Source organism: Sinocyclocheilus anshuiensis, unplaced genomic scaffold (assembly GCF_001515605.1).
Source record: "Sinocyclocheilus anshuiensis isolate Anshui unplaced genomic scaffold, SAMN03320099.WGS_v1.1 scaffold1632, whole genome shotgun sequence".
Lineage (NCBI taxonomy): Eukaryota > Metazoa > Chordata > Actinopteri > Cypriniformes > Cyprinidae > Sinocyclocheilus > Sinocyclocheilus anshuiensis.
In genome coordinates this window covers 960,098-982,063 of record NW_015558674.1, presented here as the reverse complement: position 1 = coordinate 982,063, position 21,966 = coordinate 960,098, and the positions used below count along the sequence as shown (strand labels likewise).

Genomic DNA, 21,966 nt, shown 5'->3' with positions numbered 1-21,966 from the left:
AAGTCCAGTTAAACACTGATTGTCCTCATAATCCAGGGTTAGTAATGTGTGTGTGTGTGTGTGTGTGTATGTGTGTAGGACGGTCTGGAGAGAGGTTGTAGGTAATATTTGTTTAAAACATGCACAAATTCATGCCGGAAAATCCACTGGAGAAAGTATAGGACTCATATTTGGTTTCTGACCTATAATTCACCTTCTTTCTCGTTTCAGATTACTTTTCCCAGCATCTTGGAGAATACCTGGACGTTCTGTCAGCGTTAGAGAAACTCAATGTCGCTGTCCTAAAGGCCATGGACAAGACGAAGGAGGTAAACTAGGATCACAATGAGATCAAATCATATAACAGCAAGGCTTATTATTAACTAAAACTAGTAAAAGATTTTTGGAATATTTTTGAAATAAAGTTGCAATAAAATGAAATATAAATATCAGATGGAAAAACTAAATGAAAAAAAAAAACTAAAACTGAAATAAATAAAACAATTAATTAAACTTTAATAATAATATTTAAATAATAATGATGATGATGATGATGACAAAAGCACATAACAAAATTATTTTAAAAACTCAAATTTAAATAAAATTAAAACTGAAAATATAAAATTAAAAGCTAATTCAACATATAACACCAAGGTTTATTGTTAACTAAAACTATTAAAACATTTGTGTTATTTGAACTAAAGCTGCAATAAAATAAAATATAAATATTAGATGGAAAAACTAAACAAAAATTTAAAAATGTTGCCTTTTCAACTAACTTACTTAGTTACTAACCAGAAATAAGTCAAGTCAAGTCACCTTTATTTATAAGCCAGGTGAAAGAGATGGGTCTTTAATCTAGATTTAAACTGCAAGAGTGTGTCTGCCTCCCGAACAATGTTAGGTAGGTTATTCCAGAGTTTGGGCGCTAAATGGTCAAGTCAAGTTTATTTGTACAGCGCTTTTCACCATTCAAATCATTAAAATGATGTAAATAAATAAAAACTAAAACTGAAATAAATAAAATAAATTAAACCTTAATAGTAATATTTAAATAATAATAACAATAATAATAATGACAAAAGGGGAAAAAATACTAAGAGAAAAACACTAAAATTGCAATAAAATTAAAAAGCTATAAACAAAATATTCAAAATATTTATAAAAACTATAATAGTATATAAATAATACCAAAATAACAATAACAGCAGGTCTGTTCTGTTGCTGTGCACCATATTTGATACTTTGTAAATGACAAAGCTTTAATATTTTGTAATATAATGCAATGACAGGCAAACATTTTTAAGTGTGACTTATGTGCACACTTAAACTAAGTGCAAACCAAGAAAGTGCAAACGGTAAGACTCAGCAGATGTCCACTCCACTATCTCTGTGTGCCAGCCCTGATCTTTAGGTTTGACTGATGTTCTCTGTAATGGAGATCCTGCTTCTCTCAGTACTCTCTACACGGTGTTGAGGGCATATCTGTGCGTTCAGGATAAAATGGGCCTTACGTTTGTTTTCAGGCCGGTGTCTGAAAACAAAATTAAGGTTGTTACTTGTCAAGTTTCCTGAGAGCACACTAAAGTCAGTGGCTGGTGTCCTTCATCAGCAGCAGCTTAATCGTGTTTGATGAGTTATTCTGCATTGATGATGGAAACACTGCAGGATTTTAAATAATGACGGCTGTAAAAGACATTTACCGACTGATGCAGCGAGTTAATTCAGCACGATGATGAGTGTTTCCCGTGCAGGAGTACCAGGGTTCATCTGTTCTGGGGCAGTTTGTGACCCGTTTCATGTTGAGGGAGACGTCCAGTCAGCTGCTTTCGCTCCAGATGTCTCTGCAGTGTGCAATGGAGGCTGTGGAGGTGCAGAGCAGCACCACTCCGTGAGTTACACACACACACACAGACACACACAAATAAACAAACACACACACACACACACACACACACACACACACACACACACACACACACACACACACACACACACACACACACACACACACACACACACACACACACACACACACACACACACACACACACACACACACACACACACACACACACACACACGCAGACACACACACTGTAAGCACAACACTTTTCTGTCTTGCAGTCCTAAAAATAAAGGTTCCAGAAAGGAGTTCCAGTGACGCCTTAAGAGATTCCTATTACAGTTCAGATGAGAGGAAAACCTATCTATCTATCTATCTGTCTATCTATCTATCTATCTATCTATCTATCTGTCCATCCTAATCTAAATTAATCGAATTAATGTACAGCATTCTAATCTAATAGTTTATATGTTTTTTAAATGCAATCCTGAATAGACACAAGCCTGCTTAGAAGAACCTTGTATGTCTTCAGACATCATGAGAACTTAAATCGGTTCTCCTGTGGCCTCACGGGTTCCAGAGGAAACCAAAAATGGCTTCTGACATGAAGAAGGTTCTGTGAACCAAAGGTGCTGCTAAGAAGGACTGAAGATCTTTTATTTTTATTAGGGTGCAGTTTCTGCTTGCTGAGGGATGTTCACCTGTCTCAGCATTTATATGAGAGCGAGGGAAAGAAAAAGAGGGAGAAACAGAAAACTGATGAACAGAGAGCAGCAGAAGTAATGTAATGTGTTCTTCATGATGAAGCACATTTGTCTTGTTTATCCGTAGGGTATTCTCTTCCTCGCGAAGCAGCTGTCACAGAAACACGCCGGTATTCTCTGAAGAGCTCTTAATGTGATGGAACAACAGGAAAATTTTTGCATATGTTCTTGTTTGCTACTAATCGCTCAATAAGTGAAAGAACATTTCTGCTGTTATTTCTCCCTGACTGTAATTCCCATTTGTCAAACTGAAAAGCCCAATTAGGACGATTTCATAACATGACTGGCTGTACAGTTCAGCAAGTTACCCATAAACAGCACGAGAGCTGGGTTTATCGCAGTCCTGGTGAACATAAGAATCATTTCTTGATGTTACAGCTTCAGTATTACAGACTTTTGATTCACTTTTGACAGATTTTTCCTCAGATTCTTGTTCTTGCTGAGCTGGACTTCAGATCCTTTGTTCACTTCTTCATTGTGTCATTTTTACATAGGCCTATAATACCTGGAGAACAAACAAATTAGCATTCACAATTTTCTGAATGAGAGTTATGGCATTTTTGGGCTAACTTGTTCATGCTAACTAGCCAAACTTAAATAATTTGATAATACAGCTAATTGTGGATGAAATTATATTAAAAAAAACTGTTTACAATTGTAAAAAAAGAGGTAAATGCTATTTACACTACAGCAAGATTTTGAGTATGATATTGCTTTTATAGTACAGTTCAGTAAACAAGAATTTAATATTTAGTAACTTACATTTTAGACTCAATATTACAAGTTGTTGTATGTTTTTGGTCTACTAACGAAAATACTGTAGTTCCAAACAAAAGCAGAGCAGACACACATTAACAGTGTTTTGTTCCTGAATGAATCCATGTTTTTGAATGATTCAGCTGAATTAATGATTTAATGACTCGCTCATAAAGACACTTGTTTCGTTACTGAATAATTCAATGCTGTTGAGTGAATCAGTTGAATGAATGACTCAGTGACTCACTCATAAAGACAAGTGTTTCCTTTCTAAATGATTCAGTGTTGTTGAAAGAATCGGCTGAATGAATAATTCAGTGACTCACTCATAAAGCCACTTGTCTCGTTTCTGAATGATTCAGTGTTATTGAAAGAATAATTTGATTGAATTATTCAGTGACTCACTTATAAAGACACTTGTTTTGTTGATTCAGTGTTATTGAGCGAATTGGCTGAATGAATGATTCAGTGACTCACTCATTAAGAGACTTGGGCTGCGTTCCACTTCACTTTTAGACACACACTGCTTATATATATGTATATATATGTATGAATGTGTATATATATATATGAATGAAATGAACTTTTCCACGACATTCTAATTTATTGAGATGCACCTGTATATATACATATATGAACGTTGCATATGCTTCTATTGTCCTCATTTGTAAGTTGCTTTGGATAAAAGTGTCTGCTAAATGACTAAATGTTAATGACACTTGCAAACTTCCCTAAGCACTTCCCCTCAATGGGGGAATCCTCAATGCCATTTTGAAGTGCGTTCCACTTCGTGAAGTGGACGAGGGACGTTTACATGGACAGACCCTCGAGCCCTCGATTTTGACCGAGGCAGCAATGAATATATTAAATGACTTTTTAAAAAATATTTAAAACAGCCCAAGCACACCTTTATACTTATAGAATGCTGTATCAAACAAATTCTTAATAGAAACCACTCGTGCAATGTAATCAAGGACGTACATCCGAGTCAACGAAAGTTAGCGAGGGAAGGGCATAAAAAAAAAACCTGGAACACAGCCTTGTTTCGATGCTGAATTATTCAGTGTTGTTGAGTGAATTGGTTGAATGAATGACTCACTGACTCACTCAAAGCCTTGTTTCGTTTCTAATTGATTCAGTGTTGTTGAAAGAATCAGTTGAATTAATGATTCAGTGACATGGTTGTTGAGCGAATCGGCTGAATGACTCATTAAAGGGTTAGTTCACCCAAAAATGAAAATTAGGCTGTGTGAAGTACAAAACGAGGATTTGTAAAGAAGAATGTCAGAGGATTTCGATATAAGCCAAGAGGAGACTGGTTTTCCTTTGCTAAAGTAAGGAAACTTTGCTTCCTTTGCTCCTGTTAACAAACGTTGGTTTTCATGAGACTCACCGGCGTATGCGCAGCGCTTACCTCATACGTCACCTGCCCGGAGCTCCATCCGTGTAGGACTGTTGGCGCAAGCTACATTAAAGCGATTAATACGTTTTGAATATGGATGTTTGTCTTATAAAAACGCATCGATTCGCTACAGGAGGCCTTTGTTCACCCCCCGGAGCCCTTTTTTATGGATGGGCACTTTTTATTTCACTTCTTTTGGACTGAAGCACTGCAACACCCGCTGACTGCAATGATAGAGCTTGGAATAGCCAGGGCAATTTTAATATAACTCCGACTGGATTCGTCTGAAAAAGGAAAGTCATATACACCTAGGATGGCTCTGGGGTGAGTAAAACACAGCCTAACTTTCATTTTTGGGTGAACTAACCCTTTAAGAGACTTTTTTGATGCTGAATGATTCACTGTTGTTTAGCGAATCGGCTGAATGAATTCAGTGACTCACTCATAAAAACACTTGTCTCATTACTAAATGATTCAGTGTTGTTGAGTGAATCAGTCTAATGAATGATTTAATGCTCACTAATGCAGACACCTACTAGTGTAACTGCACTCAACACTATAGCCTATATCTGGCATCCAGTTTGTTGTATAAAAAGTTAACTAGTCCAGATTTATTTAATATTAGTAAGTTCAATCTTGATGCATTATTACTTTTTCTCAAGGCTTTTTTTTTTTGTAGAAATGAGTTTTGTTATGTTTAAATAATGAGAATAATAAATCATGGACATTTATAATTGTGTTTGGTGAATTGAACATCTCGTTCTCTTCTTGGATACTCAGCTTCTCTCATAAATGAATAAGTGCTGCGTATTTCAGTACAAAATATCTCACAGCTTCAGTTTCATACTGAAAATCAATATGTAGATGATATCCGCTGAAATGCAGAAATCTCTAGCCTTTCCACACGTTTTTGAATCTGTGGTCTGTTAATCAGAAATACACGTGCGCTCGAAAGGAACATTGATGGTGACTGCGGTGATGATAATAGCAGATATAGGTCAACAGCAGCCTTGAGAGAGAGTTCTGACTCGTGAACATATGTGTGTGACGTCAGCAGGGTTACAGCGTTGACAAGGTTATTTTCATTCAATGATATTCTCTTGTGCTCATCAGTTCTTGGCAGTGAATTTAGAAGTGCAGACGCCGTGTTCTTTCACTTACCAGCTGCGCTTTGTCAAATCTGCCATCCGCTCGGCTGATCACAATGGACACAATTAAAGATATATTCACTGAAAACAACACCGAGTGAATGCATCTAGTTTTAAGCATTGTATTATTGCTGAAAAAAACAAGGACAGTTTAATATTTTAAGCAAAAAAAGTATTCATATGTTCCTATGATGCAGAACATTAATAGAGGACCTATGCTGTTTTTCTCTGTAGGGTTGAAGTTAAAGTCCCGGAGCATCTGGTCATACAGAAGAACAACAGAAGATGTGGCCGTCGAGTGCAGAAGAATAGGTCCCCACCGTGACATGAGTCCCCATGAGTCTGCGTGTATTCAGGTTTAAGTCCCCACCAGAATAGCAAAACAGGTAGACTCACTCACTCGCTTACACACACACACACGCACACACACACACAGACATAATCACACACACACACACAGAGATACATGATTTTAGTATAATTTATATGATTGATATTCTAGTTTTATTAATATTTTAAATTAGCTTTTAGTTGTTTATTTATTCATTCATTCATTTATTTATTTATTTAACTTTTAGAGAATATGGAAAAAAAAATGCCTCAGTTTTACATTTGGTGCAGATGCTGATATTTATATGGACAAATAATTTAGATGAAATTCTGAAAACTTGCAATGGAAAGCAATGAGATCTTTATAACAGTAAAAATGCATATAAATATCAGTTGTCACTCTATATCTCTCAGTAATATGATTTAATTAGATTATATTTTTAATTTTAGTGTTATATTTTGCAATTTTATGTTCTTTTTGTTATTTTCTATATTACTATTTTGGTTTAATTTATTTTTATTTTAGCTTTAGTTCAGTTTTAGTTTTTATTTATTTCCAGTTAATAATTTGAGTGCTTATCTAATATATATATATATATATATATTATTGCAGCTTAATTTTAAATAGCAAAAATATTTTTACTTTTCGTATGGTGACCATATATCTTGTTTTTTCCAGAGATGTCCTGGCCGGATTTCTAAATTGCCCAAAATGTCCGGGTTTTGGATTTGTTTTGCTCTCTACAGTTCTCATACATTATTTGTTTGTGTATTTGCATTGCTTTGACCGTTTCTGTAGATCCCGCCTTCTCTCCTACCATGATTGGTTGATTATGTACAACGGTGGCATGCTATTGGTTAAACTACTTTTCAGTCAATGCCTTCAGCAAGTATGAAAACAATAGGAAAACAAAGCAAATATCGAGACATCTTAGGCAATTTAGAAATCCCGTCCAAGACATGTCTGTGAAACAGAGACGTATAGTCACGCTATTTTTAGTTATCAAGAATAACCCTGCTGGTGATGAGTGGAGTTGTGTACTGAGTGTTGGTGTGTGTTGCGTCTCAGGCGTTACCGTAGATACAGATGAGCACTGGTGCTCTCAGATCAACAGACTGCAGCAGCTCATCGACAAACTGGAGTGTCAGGTGAATACACTGAAATATCCATTCACACAGAATAAACTTTCTGTTCTGAGCACGTATATTAAGATAATATGTTTTAAACTCATTTCAGTTTGCTTTTCATTTTTAGAGTCCAAAGTTGGAGCCGCTGAAAGAAGATACACTGGCCAGCACATACAAATCAGTGAGTGCTCCGATCCGCCGCTGAAAGAAGTCCAGTCCATGTTTTATATCTGTTGAAGCTCCAAGATCCTCCATCATAATGCAAGAATTCACCATGTTAAACTGTGTTAATAGACTATTTGCAGAAATGTGGATTTTTTTGAAATCTTACTACAAATGCCGTGATGGAAATCACAACATTTTGAATGAAAATCAATAATGGGTGAATGCAGTGAGCGAACAGAAGTGTAGGATCAGCCGAAGTTCAGCAAAATTGTGAAAAACATGGTTAAGTCATGGTTGATTCAGTTCACAGAATCTGTCTGAATGATTCATTCACATTTCAGACTGACTCACTGATCCGGTCTCAGCAGTTAAAATGTAAACATTATCAGTGAACAGAAATTACATTTTCAGTCTGTTCCTGTAAAATAAAGCACAAAAGCTGCTGTGCCTTTATGGATCTTTTGTTTGTTTTTTTAAACCTTGACCCCTTGTGGGAAAAGAAGTACACTTTAGCATACTTTTAAAAAGAGTACATGATATACTGTACATAAATGCGAACTGAATATAATGTTTTTAGGCACTTAATTGCATGTTAAGTGCAATTAAATGAGAATGTGTTATAGTTTAAATGTATATTAAATAAAACTTTAGAGGGCTTTGACATAATTAAGTGGGACTTAAGTACAACTTTTTATGTAATTTCATAATTACGTCTATTGTCTTTGAAATATGTTTAAAGTGTACTGCTGAATGTACTGACAGGCATTTATGGTAAACTAAAATATACTTTAATGTCATTTCTATTGAAACATTTTTTTATGTCATGTATTTAAATATATTTGTAATTACACATTTGTAATAATGAAGTTGCAATTTAGTCGATTTAAAATAGATTTTCATTAAATGTATTATCCAATAACACACTACAGTTAAAATTATAATTAAGTACTTTACATGTGCTTTAGGTTGTTCATAAACACATCGAAATAAGTGTACTTCTTTAAAGCATGACAAAGGACTATTAAAACATAATGACTTAAAATGTACCTCAAAGGAAAACTTTAAATTTGACATTATTATAAAGTGCACTTTTTAAAAGTGTGCTTAAGAAACTATTAAGTTTCTCTAAACTATTACTAAGTACTATTAAGTGGCTTTGTATTGTATTAATAATTAATATTGTATTATCTGAAAGCAAAGTTTTTTAAAAATACAAGTGCACACTCAGTACAGTGAAGCACACTTCTTTTTCACAAGGGTCAGCGTCAGTCCTCATGCACTTTCATTGTGTTGTAAAATCATTACATGAGGGTGAATGAATAATGACAGATTTTACATCGTGCTCAGATGTTCATCATAAACATTCACATGTTCTGCATGAAACCCAAAGCTAGCATTAGTTCTCTTTCATGAGTTGCTCATCTGATGGCTCTCGTCTAGAACATTCTGCTGGTGCAGAGACAGATGAGCGTGACAGAGAATGGTCTCGAGGAGTTCCAGAAGACTCTGAAGACCTACGCCGACACCACCGCCAATCAGAACGACAACCTCCAGTGAGAAAAACATACACCACATTCACTCAAATGCCAAATCATCAAGTTATTATTATGAAGATATAACTCATATTATAATGACCACAATACTGAAAGCCTGACATATGTGACCCTGGACCACAAAACCAGTCATAAGGGTCAATTTGTCGAAATTGAGATTTATACATCTTTTGTTTGTTAGGATAGGACAATATTTGGCCGAGATACAACTATTTGAAAATCTGGAATCTGAGGGTGCAAAAATATCTAAATATTGAGAAAATCGCCTTTAAAGTTGTCCAAATGAAGTTCTTAGCAATGCATATTACTAATCAAAAATTAAGTTTTGATATATTTACGGTAGGAAATTTACAAAATATCTTCATGGAACATAATCTTTACTTAATGTCCTAATGATTTTTGGCATAAAATAAAAATCTATAATTTTGACCCATACAATGTTTTTTTGGCTATTGCTACAAATATACCCCAGCGACTTTTTTTGTGCTCCAGGGTCACATATGAAATAACAGTCAGAAAAAAAATGAAAGGGAACAGTTTACTGAAAAAAAAAAATGTGTTTTTTGTTGAGTATATCAGGCTTTTATCGCTCATATTGTCTGATATAGTGAGATTATGAAGGAAAAAACTGTGCAATTTAGTGCAGATGCTGATATTTCTATGATGCTTGTCATGTAAATCAGTAAGATCTTTATAACAGTAGAGCAGATACTTACATAAAATGATCTAAATATCAGTCGTCTCTATATCTCCAGTAACATGTCTCAGTAAGATGAGATTGAAATGATCCAAACATATAATGCAGTGATTGAGAGCTGAAGAAATAAAGGCTCCTCAGAAGATGTGAGATGTTCTGGAGGCTTGTAAAGATCATTCCTCCGCTGAGGAACAATGAAAGTAAAGCTTCTGGAAACAAACGCTCCTCAAAAGATCCTGATGATCAGATTTGAGACTCTAAAACATGATTGATGGAGAATCAAGTAAAGCTGAGCTGCTTCAGTCCAGTAAGTGTTCATCTGGAGATATTACTGCAGTTATTCTGACGATTACTTGATAAAAATCAGTCAAGATTTGACAGCAGAAAGACACGTGAAGCTGGACGTTTGTACAATTACACTAAAAGAGATTTGACTTGATAAAAAAAACTAAACTATCAATCAGAAGGCATGGAGGTGATTGAGTGTGAAACATCAGCATCATGTTGATCATTTAGAGGACTTAGAAATGTGTGTATCAAATATTAGGCTTTATAGAGTTAACATTCCCATAGCTGACTGTGTGATGAAACCCAAAATGGAAATTTGGAAACTATAAAAACTAATGACTAGTTTTAGTACCAGAATCTTCTCTCAAATGTCTCAACAGATGATGTTTGCCCTGATTGTTTGTCTCTCTGTATCTCGTTCAGTGTGTCCATCCAGAAGCTTCCTGAGAAGAGCTGCTACATCATCTATGAGTTCTGGCAGGACCGTATTTCCTGGATGAGGTGTGTGTGTGTGTGTGTGTGTGTGTGTAAGTGTAAGTGTGTAAGTGTGTGTGTGATGAGCAGTGTAATTTGGAGAGTCGGTTCAGGGGTCTTTGGAAATCAAATCCTAATCGAATCTATTTTTACGAACACAAGACAAGCACGGTCTAGTTTGAGGCTTCGTTCAGCCTCCTGCTGCAGTCCTTCATGGGCACAAGCTCCTGCTGGGTCCTACATCTGTTTGGGTACATGGATGGACACGATTCTGTTCTGTTCACTACACCTGCTCGCTGAAACCTGATTATCTTGACTAAAGGAGAAATCTCCAAATAGATAAGGAGTGTTTCGGTTTGATGGTGTGCTGATATGTGAATGTGGGTGGTCTTGTGTTGATGTTCATCTTCGTGATGCCAGAAAACCACGAAGAAAGAGTTCAGAAAGAGTCATTTGTGCAGTTTAGATGCAATAAATGCACTTTTTGGCCTGGAGAAGAAGTTTTGAGCTCTGAAAGTCACAGTATGTTTTCATCAAGCTCTTATATTTTAAAATATCTAGTAGAATGTGATTCCTCAAGATGTAGCCTATTGTACACTAGCATTCAAAAGTTTGGGTCAGAAATAAAATTAAATGAAATAAATTAATACTTTTAATCAGCAAGGATGTATTAAATTGATCAAAAGTGACAGTAAAGTTATAAAAGTTAAAATAAAGTTATAAAAGATTTCTATTTCAAATAAATGCTAAATACAAATGCTGCTTTTTGAGGTTTCCATTCATAAAAGAATCCTAAAAAATAAAAATTATCAAAGTTTTCGCAAAAATATTATGGAGCCACATTGATAATAATCAGCAAATCAGCATATTAGGATGATTTCTGAAGGATCATGTGACACTGAATGATGCAGAAAATTCAGCTTTGATCTGAGGGATAAATTACATTTGAATATATATTCACATAGAAAAAAATTATTTTAAATTGTAAGATATTTCAAAAGATTACTTTTTTCTGTATTATTGATCAAATAAATGCAGCCTTGGTGAGCCGAAGAGTCTTCCTTCAAAAACATAAGAAATGTAATTATTCCAAACATTTGAAAGATAATGTATGTCTTCATTATGATATCTAGATAAGTGTGTGTGTGTGTGAGAGAGAGAGTGTGTCTGTCTGTCTGTCTGTCTCTCTCTGTGTGTGTGTGTGTGTGTGTGTGTGTGTGTGTGTGTGTGCGTGTGTGCGTATGCACCTCTGTGTTCTCAGCCAGATTGTTGAGGGTCTAACAAGACTCATTTTAAATGAGATGGCTCATCTAATAGCACACATTTCAGGAACACACACAGCGCGCGACACACACTCATCTAGAAGATTTCCACGTGACATCTTGTGTTACTTAATCTCATTTGTGCCGCTTCATATGACGGCATTGTGAAGTACATATGTGGGCTCGTGTGTGGCTCTCATCTGCTCATTGTCTTCAAAGATACAGTTATCTAATTTAAGAAATAAATAATTTCAGAAATAAAAGTGTAAATTATAACTTGCCGTGAATAATACTGCAATGTAATTATCTCCTGTGGAGGGAGTGTGTGCACTCGCCCGCTTTAATAGATGGTGTGTTTCCTCAATGAAGAAGAAAAAAGGTCTTTAAAAGTTTGGGATCTGTAAGATCTTTTTAAAATGTTTTTGAAGTTTCTGATTGCTCATCAAGGCTGCATTTATTTGATCAAAAATACAGTAAAAACAGTACTATTGTGAAATATTATTAATATTAAAAAAGAAGTTTTCTGTTAATATATTGTAAACTATAATTTATTCCTGTGATGCAAAGCTGAATTTTCAACATCATTACTCCAGTCTTCAGTGTCACATGATGATTTGTTTCAGTGCACCTGATTGTAATGCATTTAATGAATTTCTTATGATGATGAAAATAGATTAACTCAGATTTCATACACAAGGAAAATGTATTTACTTATTTAAAGCTGAAATGTGTAACTTTTGCACCACTAGTGGCATCAAACTCAATATCAAAAATAATGATTGTTTCTAAACAAGTACTTCAAGCGTTCCTCACGTTTTTCGTTAATCCAACAGATAGATCAATAAGTCTGAGACTTAAAGGAATCGTTCGCCTATAAATGAAAAATAGCTGGCAATGTCCTCGTCCTCAGGCCATCCGAGATGTAGGTGAGTTTGTTTCTTCATCAGATTTGGAGAAATGTAGCATTGCATCAGTGTCTCACCAGTGGATGCTCTGCAGTGAATGGGTGCCGTCAGAATGAGAGTCCAAACAGCTGATAAATACATCACAATAATCCACAAGTAATCCACACCACTCCAGTCCAGCAGTTAACGGCTTGTGAAGCTGATGATGGATTTGTTTCTTACAAACACGCAGCTTTTGTCTTCTCCGGATGTTAACTGATGGACTGGAGTGCTGTGGATTACTTGTGGATTATTGTGATGTTTTTATCAGCTGTTTGGACTCTCATTCTGACGGCACCCATTCACTGCAGAGCATCCATTGCTGAGACACTGATGTAATGCTACATTTCTCCAAATCTGATGAAGAAACAAACTCATCCATATCTGGGATTTTCACATTTTCATTTCTGGGTCAGCTAGACGTAACTCAGAACTCTCAGAAATCTCTGAAAGAGCCGGAGTCTCATTTATAAACATTGCGTACGCACAAAATGGGCATAGAAACATGCGTACGCAATTTTCCACACACATATCGAGATTTATAAAAAATAAACTTGGACAGACAATTCTATATACACTGCAATAAATACAGGCCTATCTGTTTCCACTAAAAATAGCTAAAAGATGGTCACCTTATCAGCAAAACTGCATACATTTAATTTGATTTGAATTGTTTAAAACAATTGAAATACTATTTGGCCAGTGTAAAAGAATGACATCAACTCTATTCTAAAATATTTATCTGAGAACTATTTTAAACAGTTTTGTTTTTATGGATATTTTGATATATTTATCCTAAAACATAACAAGGATACTGGATGATTTTTAGCAATAAAAATTGTGTATGGCACAAATGGCATTTATAGTCCATATCTCATATTTCCTTAATGTCTTGTACCTTTGACGGTGTTAAACATGGTGTCACATGGATGGAATGTGCATGGAAATGATATGCAGATGAAGTTATGCATAGTAAAACTAGGCGTTGTAAGCTCCATACATGGTGATTTCGGGGAGGAGACGGGATGGAGATGCACGTATGCACAATCTTCCCCTGAATGGGATATATAAAGGGATTTTTGCGCAGGTTCTGGCTTTTGTGCGTACATACACTTGTAAGATGAAATCTACGGAGAGTTTTATAAATGAGACCCCTGGCTATTTTCATCTGGAGGATGTTGTTGATTATATCATCTCATAATGTGAGCTGGATTGTTTCTCCTGACGTCTGTCGTCTCTCTCTGCAGTTATTTACAGTCTGACGCCAGTAAGATGTTCCAGCGCTGCATCATAGACATGCTGGAGGATCCAGAGATCGTCTCCACGATGCTCATGCCAGGTAAGAGCGTGTGGGCCACATCATTTATTAGTTTGCTTGTTTCAAGCTGAATGCGTCTGTCTCAGCCTGTAGGCAGAAGGAATTAAACACGAACCCTGGAGCCAAAAGCGCTGGCTGTTGATCTTTAATGAGAAGTTATGATGCTTCATCTCTCTAATATCTACCTGTTTGTTTCTCACAGCGTCCTGGTGGATCATGACAAACAACTAACAGCAGCAACAACACACCCTTCACCGCCCACCGCTGAACCCCGATCTGAAACATCACCCCAGTGTGTCTTTGAATTAATAACTAGACCTAAAAAATCAGATGAATCATCTGTACGTGTGACACACACACGCCGTTTTTGTGTTGCATAGTATTGATAACGTCTGTCTGATAGTTCACTGAAAACAAAACATGTTACACAGGGTTGTGCATCATTCAGAACTGAATTCAGATGCTTTTACAAACAAGTTCAATTCCTGAATTTGAATCGAATTTGCAGACAGGAAGCAAAAATGTTTGAATTCAACATTGAGAAAATGTAAAGAAATTCATATAAATGCTGTATTTTAAATAATTTCATTATTTTATTATGTTTAATCATTGAGCTATTTCAATTTTGAATTTAGAGAGAATTTAAAGAAATTTAATATGAATGCTGTAAAAGTATTTTAAATAATTTATTTCATTATTTTATTATGTTTAAATATTGAGTTATTTAAATTTTGAATTCAGAGAAAATGTAAAGAAATTCATATAAATTCTGTAAAATGATTTTACATTTATTTAATTATTTTCTTATGTTTAATTGAGTTATTTAAATTTTGAATTCAGAGAAAATTCTAAGAAACTAATATAAATGCATTAAAAGTATTTTAAATAATGAGTTTCATTATTGAGTTATTTAAATTGTATTAAAATAAAATTGATTTTATTAAAACAAAATTAATTTAATTGCACTTTAATTATGATTTAATAAGCTAATTTTCCTTTTATGTACTACAGTGAATGAACACTTAATTTCACAGAATTTAAGATATATCAATAGATTCATATTTTAATGGTAATATTTATTTTGTATTATTTTTAAAAATATTTAATAATTATTTTTAAGTTGTCTGGTGTACAGTTTTGTGGTAAATATTTTAACTGCTTTGAAAATTTTAACTCATCAGTTGAGAGAAAAAATATGTATCGACATGTCGGAACAAATAGGCATAATTATCCAAAAATAATGCTGTAAATATTAATGTTTTAGAGCTTATGTTGAACTAATTAAATTCCTCAGTCTGTATTGAATTTCTTTGGAATTGCAATTCAGTAGATTCTCAATTCAGCATCCGTTTCAATTCAGATTCACACTCATGAATGGAAAGGATCTGAATCTTCAGCTCTAAATCGTGCTCAACTCGACGCTAACAGGCATGGGTTTAATATTCCTCGCATGTATAACAAATCAAAGCGTATTTGCTCCATTATGTGACCAAGCTTTTGAAGCCAGTAGCTTTGATGCAGATACAGCGAATCTCAGAGCAAAACAACACAAAGAAAACAAGAATGCATGTGTTCTTGTAAATAATTAAGATAACACTAGCAAAATGATCTGCTACTTGAGTCTAACACCTTTAAAGTCACTTTTACTTCTCTGGATACTGGAACATGAAGCTGCATGCCGATTAGGAGATGTTTTTTAGCATGTCAGTTGATTTGCAAAGAACATGTCGATCACAGATTATTTCTCAAGGAAAGTTTGAAATATTCGAGTCGAGTGTGAATAGAATAGACATTTAATGGAGATGTACAGTCTTTCATTTCTCTGTAAACCTGCCCAAAGGCGTTTAGAGGACTAGTTCACCCAAACTAATCATTCTGGCATCTTTTACTCGCTCATGTCGTTTCAGACATATGTCATATGCGTTTGAACCATAGAGGAAAATTATAATAATAATAACAATATAACATATATATATATATATATTTTATTTTTTCAAATATATTTCAAAATATACAAAAAATTGGCAAAAAAAAATATTTACTAAAATATGTTTCAAACTATATTTAAGTAAATATATTTTCTGACAATAGATTTTTTGGTCATTATTTCTATATTTTTGAAAATATCTTTTAAAAATAGAAATACATTTTTAAAAAGCCCCCCATATATTATAATCCAAGAAAATATATTCACATATGTCACATTTGAATATTTGTTGTCTATAACGTGTGAGCATATAACACATTTGAATACAAATAAATAATGAATAAAGCCAAAATGTAGGCTCCTGTAAGATTGGAAATGTATTTTCTTGTGCCTGAAATACATTTTGAAATAAATATTGGTATATGAAAATTAAAACAAAATATATTTCAATAATTTGACAAATATATTTAATTAATTTTCACTGTTTACAACATATTTAGCATTTATTTTAAATATATTTTGGCCAGGTAAATATATATATATATAAATAATTTTTTTTAGGTGAATAAATGATGATTTTCGGGTGATCTATTTCTTTACTTTACTACATATACACTATAAGATCCTGGTTTGACTGTCTTATTGAACACGGAAACCTGCTAGTTGTTGTACTATTTATGCATCTTAACTGAAAAACAGAAACTTGACCTTTTTGCTTTAGTTTTTTTACTTTATGTGGTTTATTCCATTGAATGACAATAAAAGACGGACAATTATTTTGTGTGTAGTTTTGTTCTTCAGCCATTTCAGATTTTAAACTTCCTAATATCCTTTGGATCACAGTTTTTGTGAATTTATGAATATAAAGCGGCATGCTAGACTCTCAGAAGTCAGAAATATTATAGTGACATCTTTCCAAGTAATTAGTAAAGATCCTTTCGCTCTCTCATAATCACACGGTTCAGTGTTTTTTCCTCCTTGCGTCTCATTTCATGGCGTTTCTGAAATGATGCAGAAACATTCAGCATTCAGACGACAGACAGTAATTGGGACTTTTAAGTTCTTGTCAGCAAGAGTAATTGGACAGTGATTAAAAAATGTGCAAAAAATTACATGCACTTGAATAAATACTAATATATGCTTCCTTATTTATGACAGGACTATATAACATTTCATAAGAGCTTAACATTAATGGCATTAACAGTGTCACATTAGATGATGCTTAACAGATCAGTAAAGCAATAGTTCACCCAAAAATGAACAATTACTGAACATTTACTCACTCTGCAGGCCATTCAAGATTAGGATGAGTTTGTTTCTTCATCAGATTTGGAGAAATGTAGCATTACATCAGTGTCTCAGCAATGGATGCTCTGCAGTGAATGGGTGCCGTCAGAATGAGAGTCCAAACAGCTGATAAAAACATCACAATAATCCACAAGTAATCCACAGCACTCCAGTCCATCAGTTAACATCTGGAGAAGACAAAAGCTCAAACAAATCCATCAGTAACTTCAAACTCTTGCTTCTGACCAAAATACAAGTCCATAATCCATAAAAATGCTTTCTTGGATGGCCTGAGGGTGAGAACAATTTCAACAAATTTTAATTTTGGGGTGAACTATGCCTTTAATATACACACACACACACACACACACACACACACACACATATATATATATACATATGATATTGATAAATCAAGTGTGATAAAATATGTATAAAAATGAATAAAATGTGTAGTGGTTTTCTGGTTTGGAGCAAACTTCCATACTACTTTTAATTCTTTAGAAGTATGTACACTGCATACTATGCAAAATTTGTATATGCAAAAATAAATAAATAAATATATACACACATACAATACAATTCAATAGTGCAGTACTTAATAAGCATGATGCCAGTATTGATTGTGAACATGTGCTTTTCTCCCTCTTCTGATGATGTTTGGAACTCGTTAACTAAAACTAAAACCATAAGACAACATTTTCGTTACTTCAAATAAAAGTAACTAAGATCAAATAAAATATAAATGCAAAGGAAATATTTCTCATTTTCGTTTAGTTGAACTTTAAGTGGCCTACTAAAATAACTGAAACTAAACCTGAACTAAAATGAATCAAAACCATATGTGCTAGACATAAAAATGACAAAACACAACAAAATTACAGCTTTAAAAATTAAAATGAAAACGGAAAATATAAAAGCTAATTAAAAATATCGATAAAAAAAATGTGTGCTTGTGCTCATTAGTGGCTGCAGGTGTTTCGCGTTAACTGAGAGCTTAAAAACCCTCCATTTGAGCCCGAAACGAAAGACAAAGTGTGAGAGTGTGACTGAAGGAAAGTGTGTGATTATTGAGAGAGTGTGAAAATGGCTTTAAAAGAGAGAAAATTGGGTGGAATGCATCTGAGTGTGAAACCCCAAAAATCTAACTTCTACTGCATCAATCTGAGCAAAGCCTCGAGTTAAAGAGCGGGCCTGGAGTGTCTCAATCTCAATTCCACCCTGATTTCATTAAATGATTAGAGTTGATCGAGAAGAAGGTTGAATCACATCATGCAGCGCAGCATCTGCTGAGAAGCCAGAAAGATCTCGACCTGATCCTGCATCAAATCAACGGATTGATTAGCCTACTGTTGGAGCTCGTATTGCACCACAAAATCAAATGAGTAAAGAAAACCTTGCAATTTTTATTTGTGCACTGTATAGCATTATGTTATTTAATGAAATTAAGCACATTTTCACCAAATGTGACCTTTTTCAACACGCATTGTGCGATCAGATTTGGGCTTCTTGTGTTTAAGAGCTGAACAGGGTTTTCTGTCGTGTGTCAATGCACTGTGAAGGACAAATCCAAGGCAGCAATGGCAGAAGTGCTTGCTGAAGCGATAACATTATGATTTCCATTCAGATGTTATTTCTGGACTGGTTTTTGTGATCGTGACTGTCATTGATACGTTTAATCATGTCGCGTTGTTCTGAAACACTCTTAAATGTCAAGCATCTTTATTACAGTATCATGATGACAGAGGAGATGTTTGTGAAGACTACACACACACACACACACAACTCCGTATAACTATCTTTGAGGACATACATTGACACAATGCAATCTCTAGCTCCTTACCCTAAACCTACCTATCAGAACTAAGTGTCTTACCCAAACCCTTACCCTAAACCTACCCTTCACCCAATTATAACTTGACCCCAAAAACCAAGTCTTGACCCTCAAACAGGCCTTTAAAGGGCTCTCAGAAAGTGAGGACCTGCCAAAATGTCCTCACTTTACAAGGTTGTCCTCACTCCGATGGTCTAAAACTCAAATCGGCCCTCTCACACAAACACACACATCCACATCTGCATGTCATGAATGACTAACCCACGCTGTCTTTCTTCATTAACGTTAATGTTTAAATCTCCAAAGCATCAAAATATAAGGGAGTCTGCTCGTCTGTTCACTCAAAAATCATTATTCTCAAACTACAAAACAAAAACTCAATGTGGGCTGCATTTCAAGAACTCAAAATGCAAAGTGATGGTAAAACCATGGTATATGATTTAAACTTTTTGGGGAAAAAAAAATGCATGTTGAAAATCCATGAAATTAGAAAACATTTTGAGTCCAAAAATTTAGGATTTTTAGTTTTGTTCAAGATGAGAAATTAATAGTTTTTTTTTCCAATAACTGTTGAATGAATGATATGGGTCCCAAAAACAAAGATTAAAGACCAGCTGTGGTCAAAAACACTTGATGGTGCAGAAAACGAGTTGTTTTCCATGAGTGAATGTGAAAAGTGACACATGCTCCAATCACAATTTAGATGAATTAATGAAATATCCCTATCATTTATTGCTTCTTTATCTGCATTATGTCATTATAAACCCTCAGGGGCCTTTTGCTCCAGACAGATCCTTTTATATTTAGCCTACATGCTTTTTAATCCACAAATTCAGCTACAGTTGGCCATAAATCTGCAGTGGGTTGCTCGTGTTGTGTAAAACATGTAGGTTGACTCAATCCATAGACTGAAGCTGATCAAATCAGTGTGTTTCTGCCATCTAGTGATGGAAAGTGGAAACGCGTGGGTTAACATGTCCGTGTGTCATTTTCATCTCTTTAGAGGTCACGAAATCTCATCTCAACACATTTCTTGAATGGTTTTGCTCTTAATAATAGACTTCTCATCTGAAAATAACTATTTGTGATTTATTCCCCTCAGTTTTGAGGTTTAATGTTGAAAATATATTTTATGTTTTATGTTACACTATATATTTGTTAACACAGGATTTGTGGACCTAGTGATTAATTTATGTAGTAATAAATTATTTCAATAATAATAATACATGTGTATATAATATATATAGTATGTAATTTTTACAAATAATTTAACAATTAAATCATGTAAATTTCCATTTTTTTAGATTTTCTCAAAACAGATTTTGTATTTTTTTTATAATAATTTTTTTTCTAATATAGAAAAAATTCTATATTAATATACCTACAGTCAGTGCAACAACAATGCACCTTACAATTATAATTAAACAGATGGATTATCAAATTAGCCAAATAGTAAACTTATGTGTTTCTTTTTTTCCAACTGTCTTTTTAACTTTTTTTAATGTTATTACTCTACAAAATACAGTAAAACCTCCATGACATGATCAAATCCATTGCTAAAACAAACACAACGATCGTCGAAGCCTGAGCTCACGTTAATGTCTTTATTTTTTAATATCTACTTCATACCAATATTCAAGGATTCTTAAAGAAATGAATGTCACAGAGTAGCTCACAAAATAAACATTCTCTTTTAAACCGTTATATTTTACACATTCTTATAATAAAAAAAAATAAATCAGCATGTGGTGTACCGAACGAAACGAAGGTAGCTGAAGACGTCAACGTGGAAATCAAAGAAAAGGAACCGCCTCGACTCTACAAGTGGAACAAAAATAAAAGTATATACATATAACATCCTCCTGAGATCGCAGAGCTTCGCATGTGGATACAAACAGACCAGCTCAAGACCTGGTTTGGTGGATTAATCTGTACCGGAAGCTGTTGATCGTACATCTGGACCCTGATCAAAACTGGTCCCTTCAGACCAGGGTTTGTTTTCCACGTTTAACACACACACATTCTCTATGGCAACTCTGATAACACTGTCAGATAATAATGAACGGGTCACAGCATTGACAGCTTTGGTGAATCCATCACTTTTATATTGCTCTGATATTGTATTTACAGACACAATCACACACACAAACAAACAAACGCTCACGAAACACTGACAACAGTTTGTGCGGGTAAAACAGATCACATTTGCACCAAAAAAGCAAGCTGAGTCACGCAGAGCGGTGCCAAAACACGTCCTCCTGTCCATGAACTGGAAAAGTGTGTGTGACTGTCCAGCTTCTGTCACATCCAGCAGCTAAACTCCTCTTTCATTGAGTCCTTGGCTCTCAGTGTCCGCTGGTGTCTGGCGTGGAGGAGGACGCTGGTGTGGATGCTCTGGAGGTTTTCTCCAGGCCTGGACTCGGGACCGGGCCGCTCTCCGGAGCTTTGGCCAGGACGCGTGGCATGGATTTGGGCTGCGCCTGGAGCCCCGGGCTGCAGATGAGATGGTGTCGCTCCCAGTCCTTGTGCTGACAGAAGGAGCCGCAGTAACGCGCCGCATTACAGCCGCTGCATGTCTCGCTTGCCTTCCGACCGCAGTTCCAGCAGCACTGAGAACCAGAGAGAAAATTACAGCTTACAGCATTAGAAATATATAAACATTACACGTTTAAACATAATATTAAACAAATGCATCTAGAAATATTTTTAATCAGCAAAGACACATTAAACGTGACATTAAAACTGACCTATAAATATATGTGTGTGTGTATAAATATTTGAAATGAAAATGATTGAAATAATTTAATGAATATAAAATTAATATGTGACCCTGGACCACAAAACCAGTCATAAGGGTACATTTT

General features: G+C 34.8%; 2 protein-coding genes across 4 annotated transcripts in view; one reads left to right on the top strand and one right to left on the bottom strand.

The window, feature by feature from the left end:
* The window catches only part of LOC107681272 (N-terminal EF-hand calcium-binding protein 1-like), a 34,338-nt gene extending 19,733 nt beyond the window's left edge, over positions 1-14,605 (top strand). The window contains exons 4-12 of the mRNA XM_016477522.1: positions 211-308; positions 1,734-1,870; positions 6,130-6,207; positions 7,260-7,374; positions 7,481-7,534; positions 8,959-9,071; positions 10,480-10,557; positions 13,984-14,075; positions 14,257-14,605. Coding sequence (XP_016333008.1) covers positions 211-308; positions 1,734-1,870; positions 6,130-6,207; positions 7,260-7,374; positions 7,481-7,534; positions 8,959-9,071; positions 10,480-10,557; positions 13,984-14,075; positions 14,257-14,285 — 794 coding nt within the window. The 3' untranslated portion in view covers positions 14,286-14,605. The remainder of the gene's footprint in view (positions 1-210; positions 309-1,733; positions 1,871-6,129; positions 6,208-7,259; positions 7,375-7,480; positions 7,535-8,958; positions 9,072-10,479; positions 10,558-13,983; positions 14,076-14,256) is intronic.
* A 6,094-nt stretch (positions 14,606-20,699) lies between these two features.
* The window catches only part of LOC107681292 (protein CBFA2T2-like), a 44,471-nt gene continuing 43,204 nt past the window's right edge, over positions 20,700-21,966 (bottom strand). For all 3 annotated transcript variants that reach the window (XM_016477563.1, XM_016477561.1, XM_016477562.1), the window contains one exon: positions 20,700-21,711. In XM_016477563.1, coding sequence (XP_016333049.1) covers positions 21,448-21,711 — 264 coding nt within the window. In that variant the 3' untranslated portion in view covers positions 20,700-21,447. The remainder of the gene's footprint in view (positions 21,712-21,966) is intronic.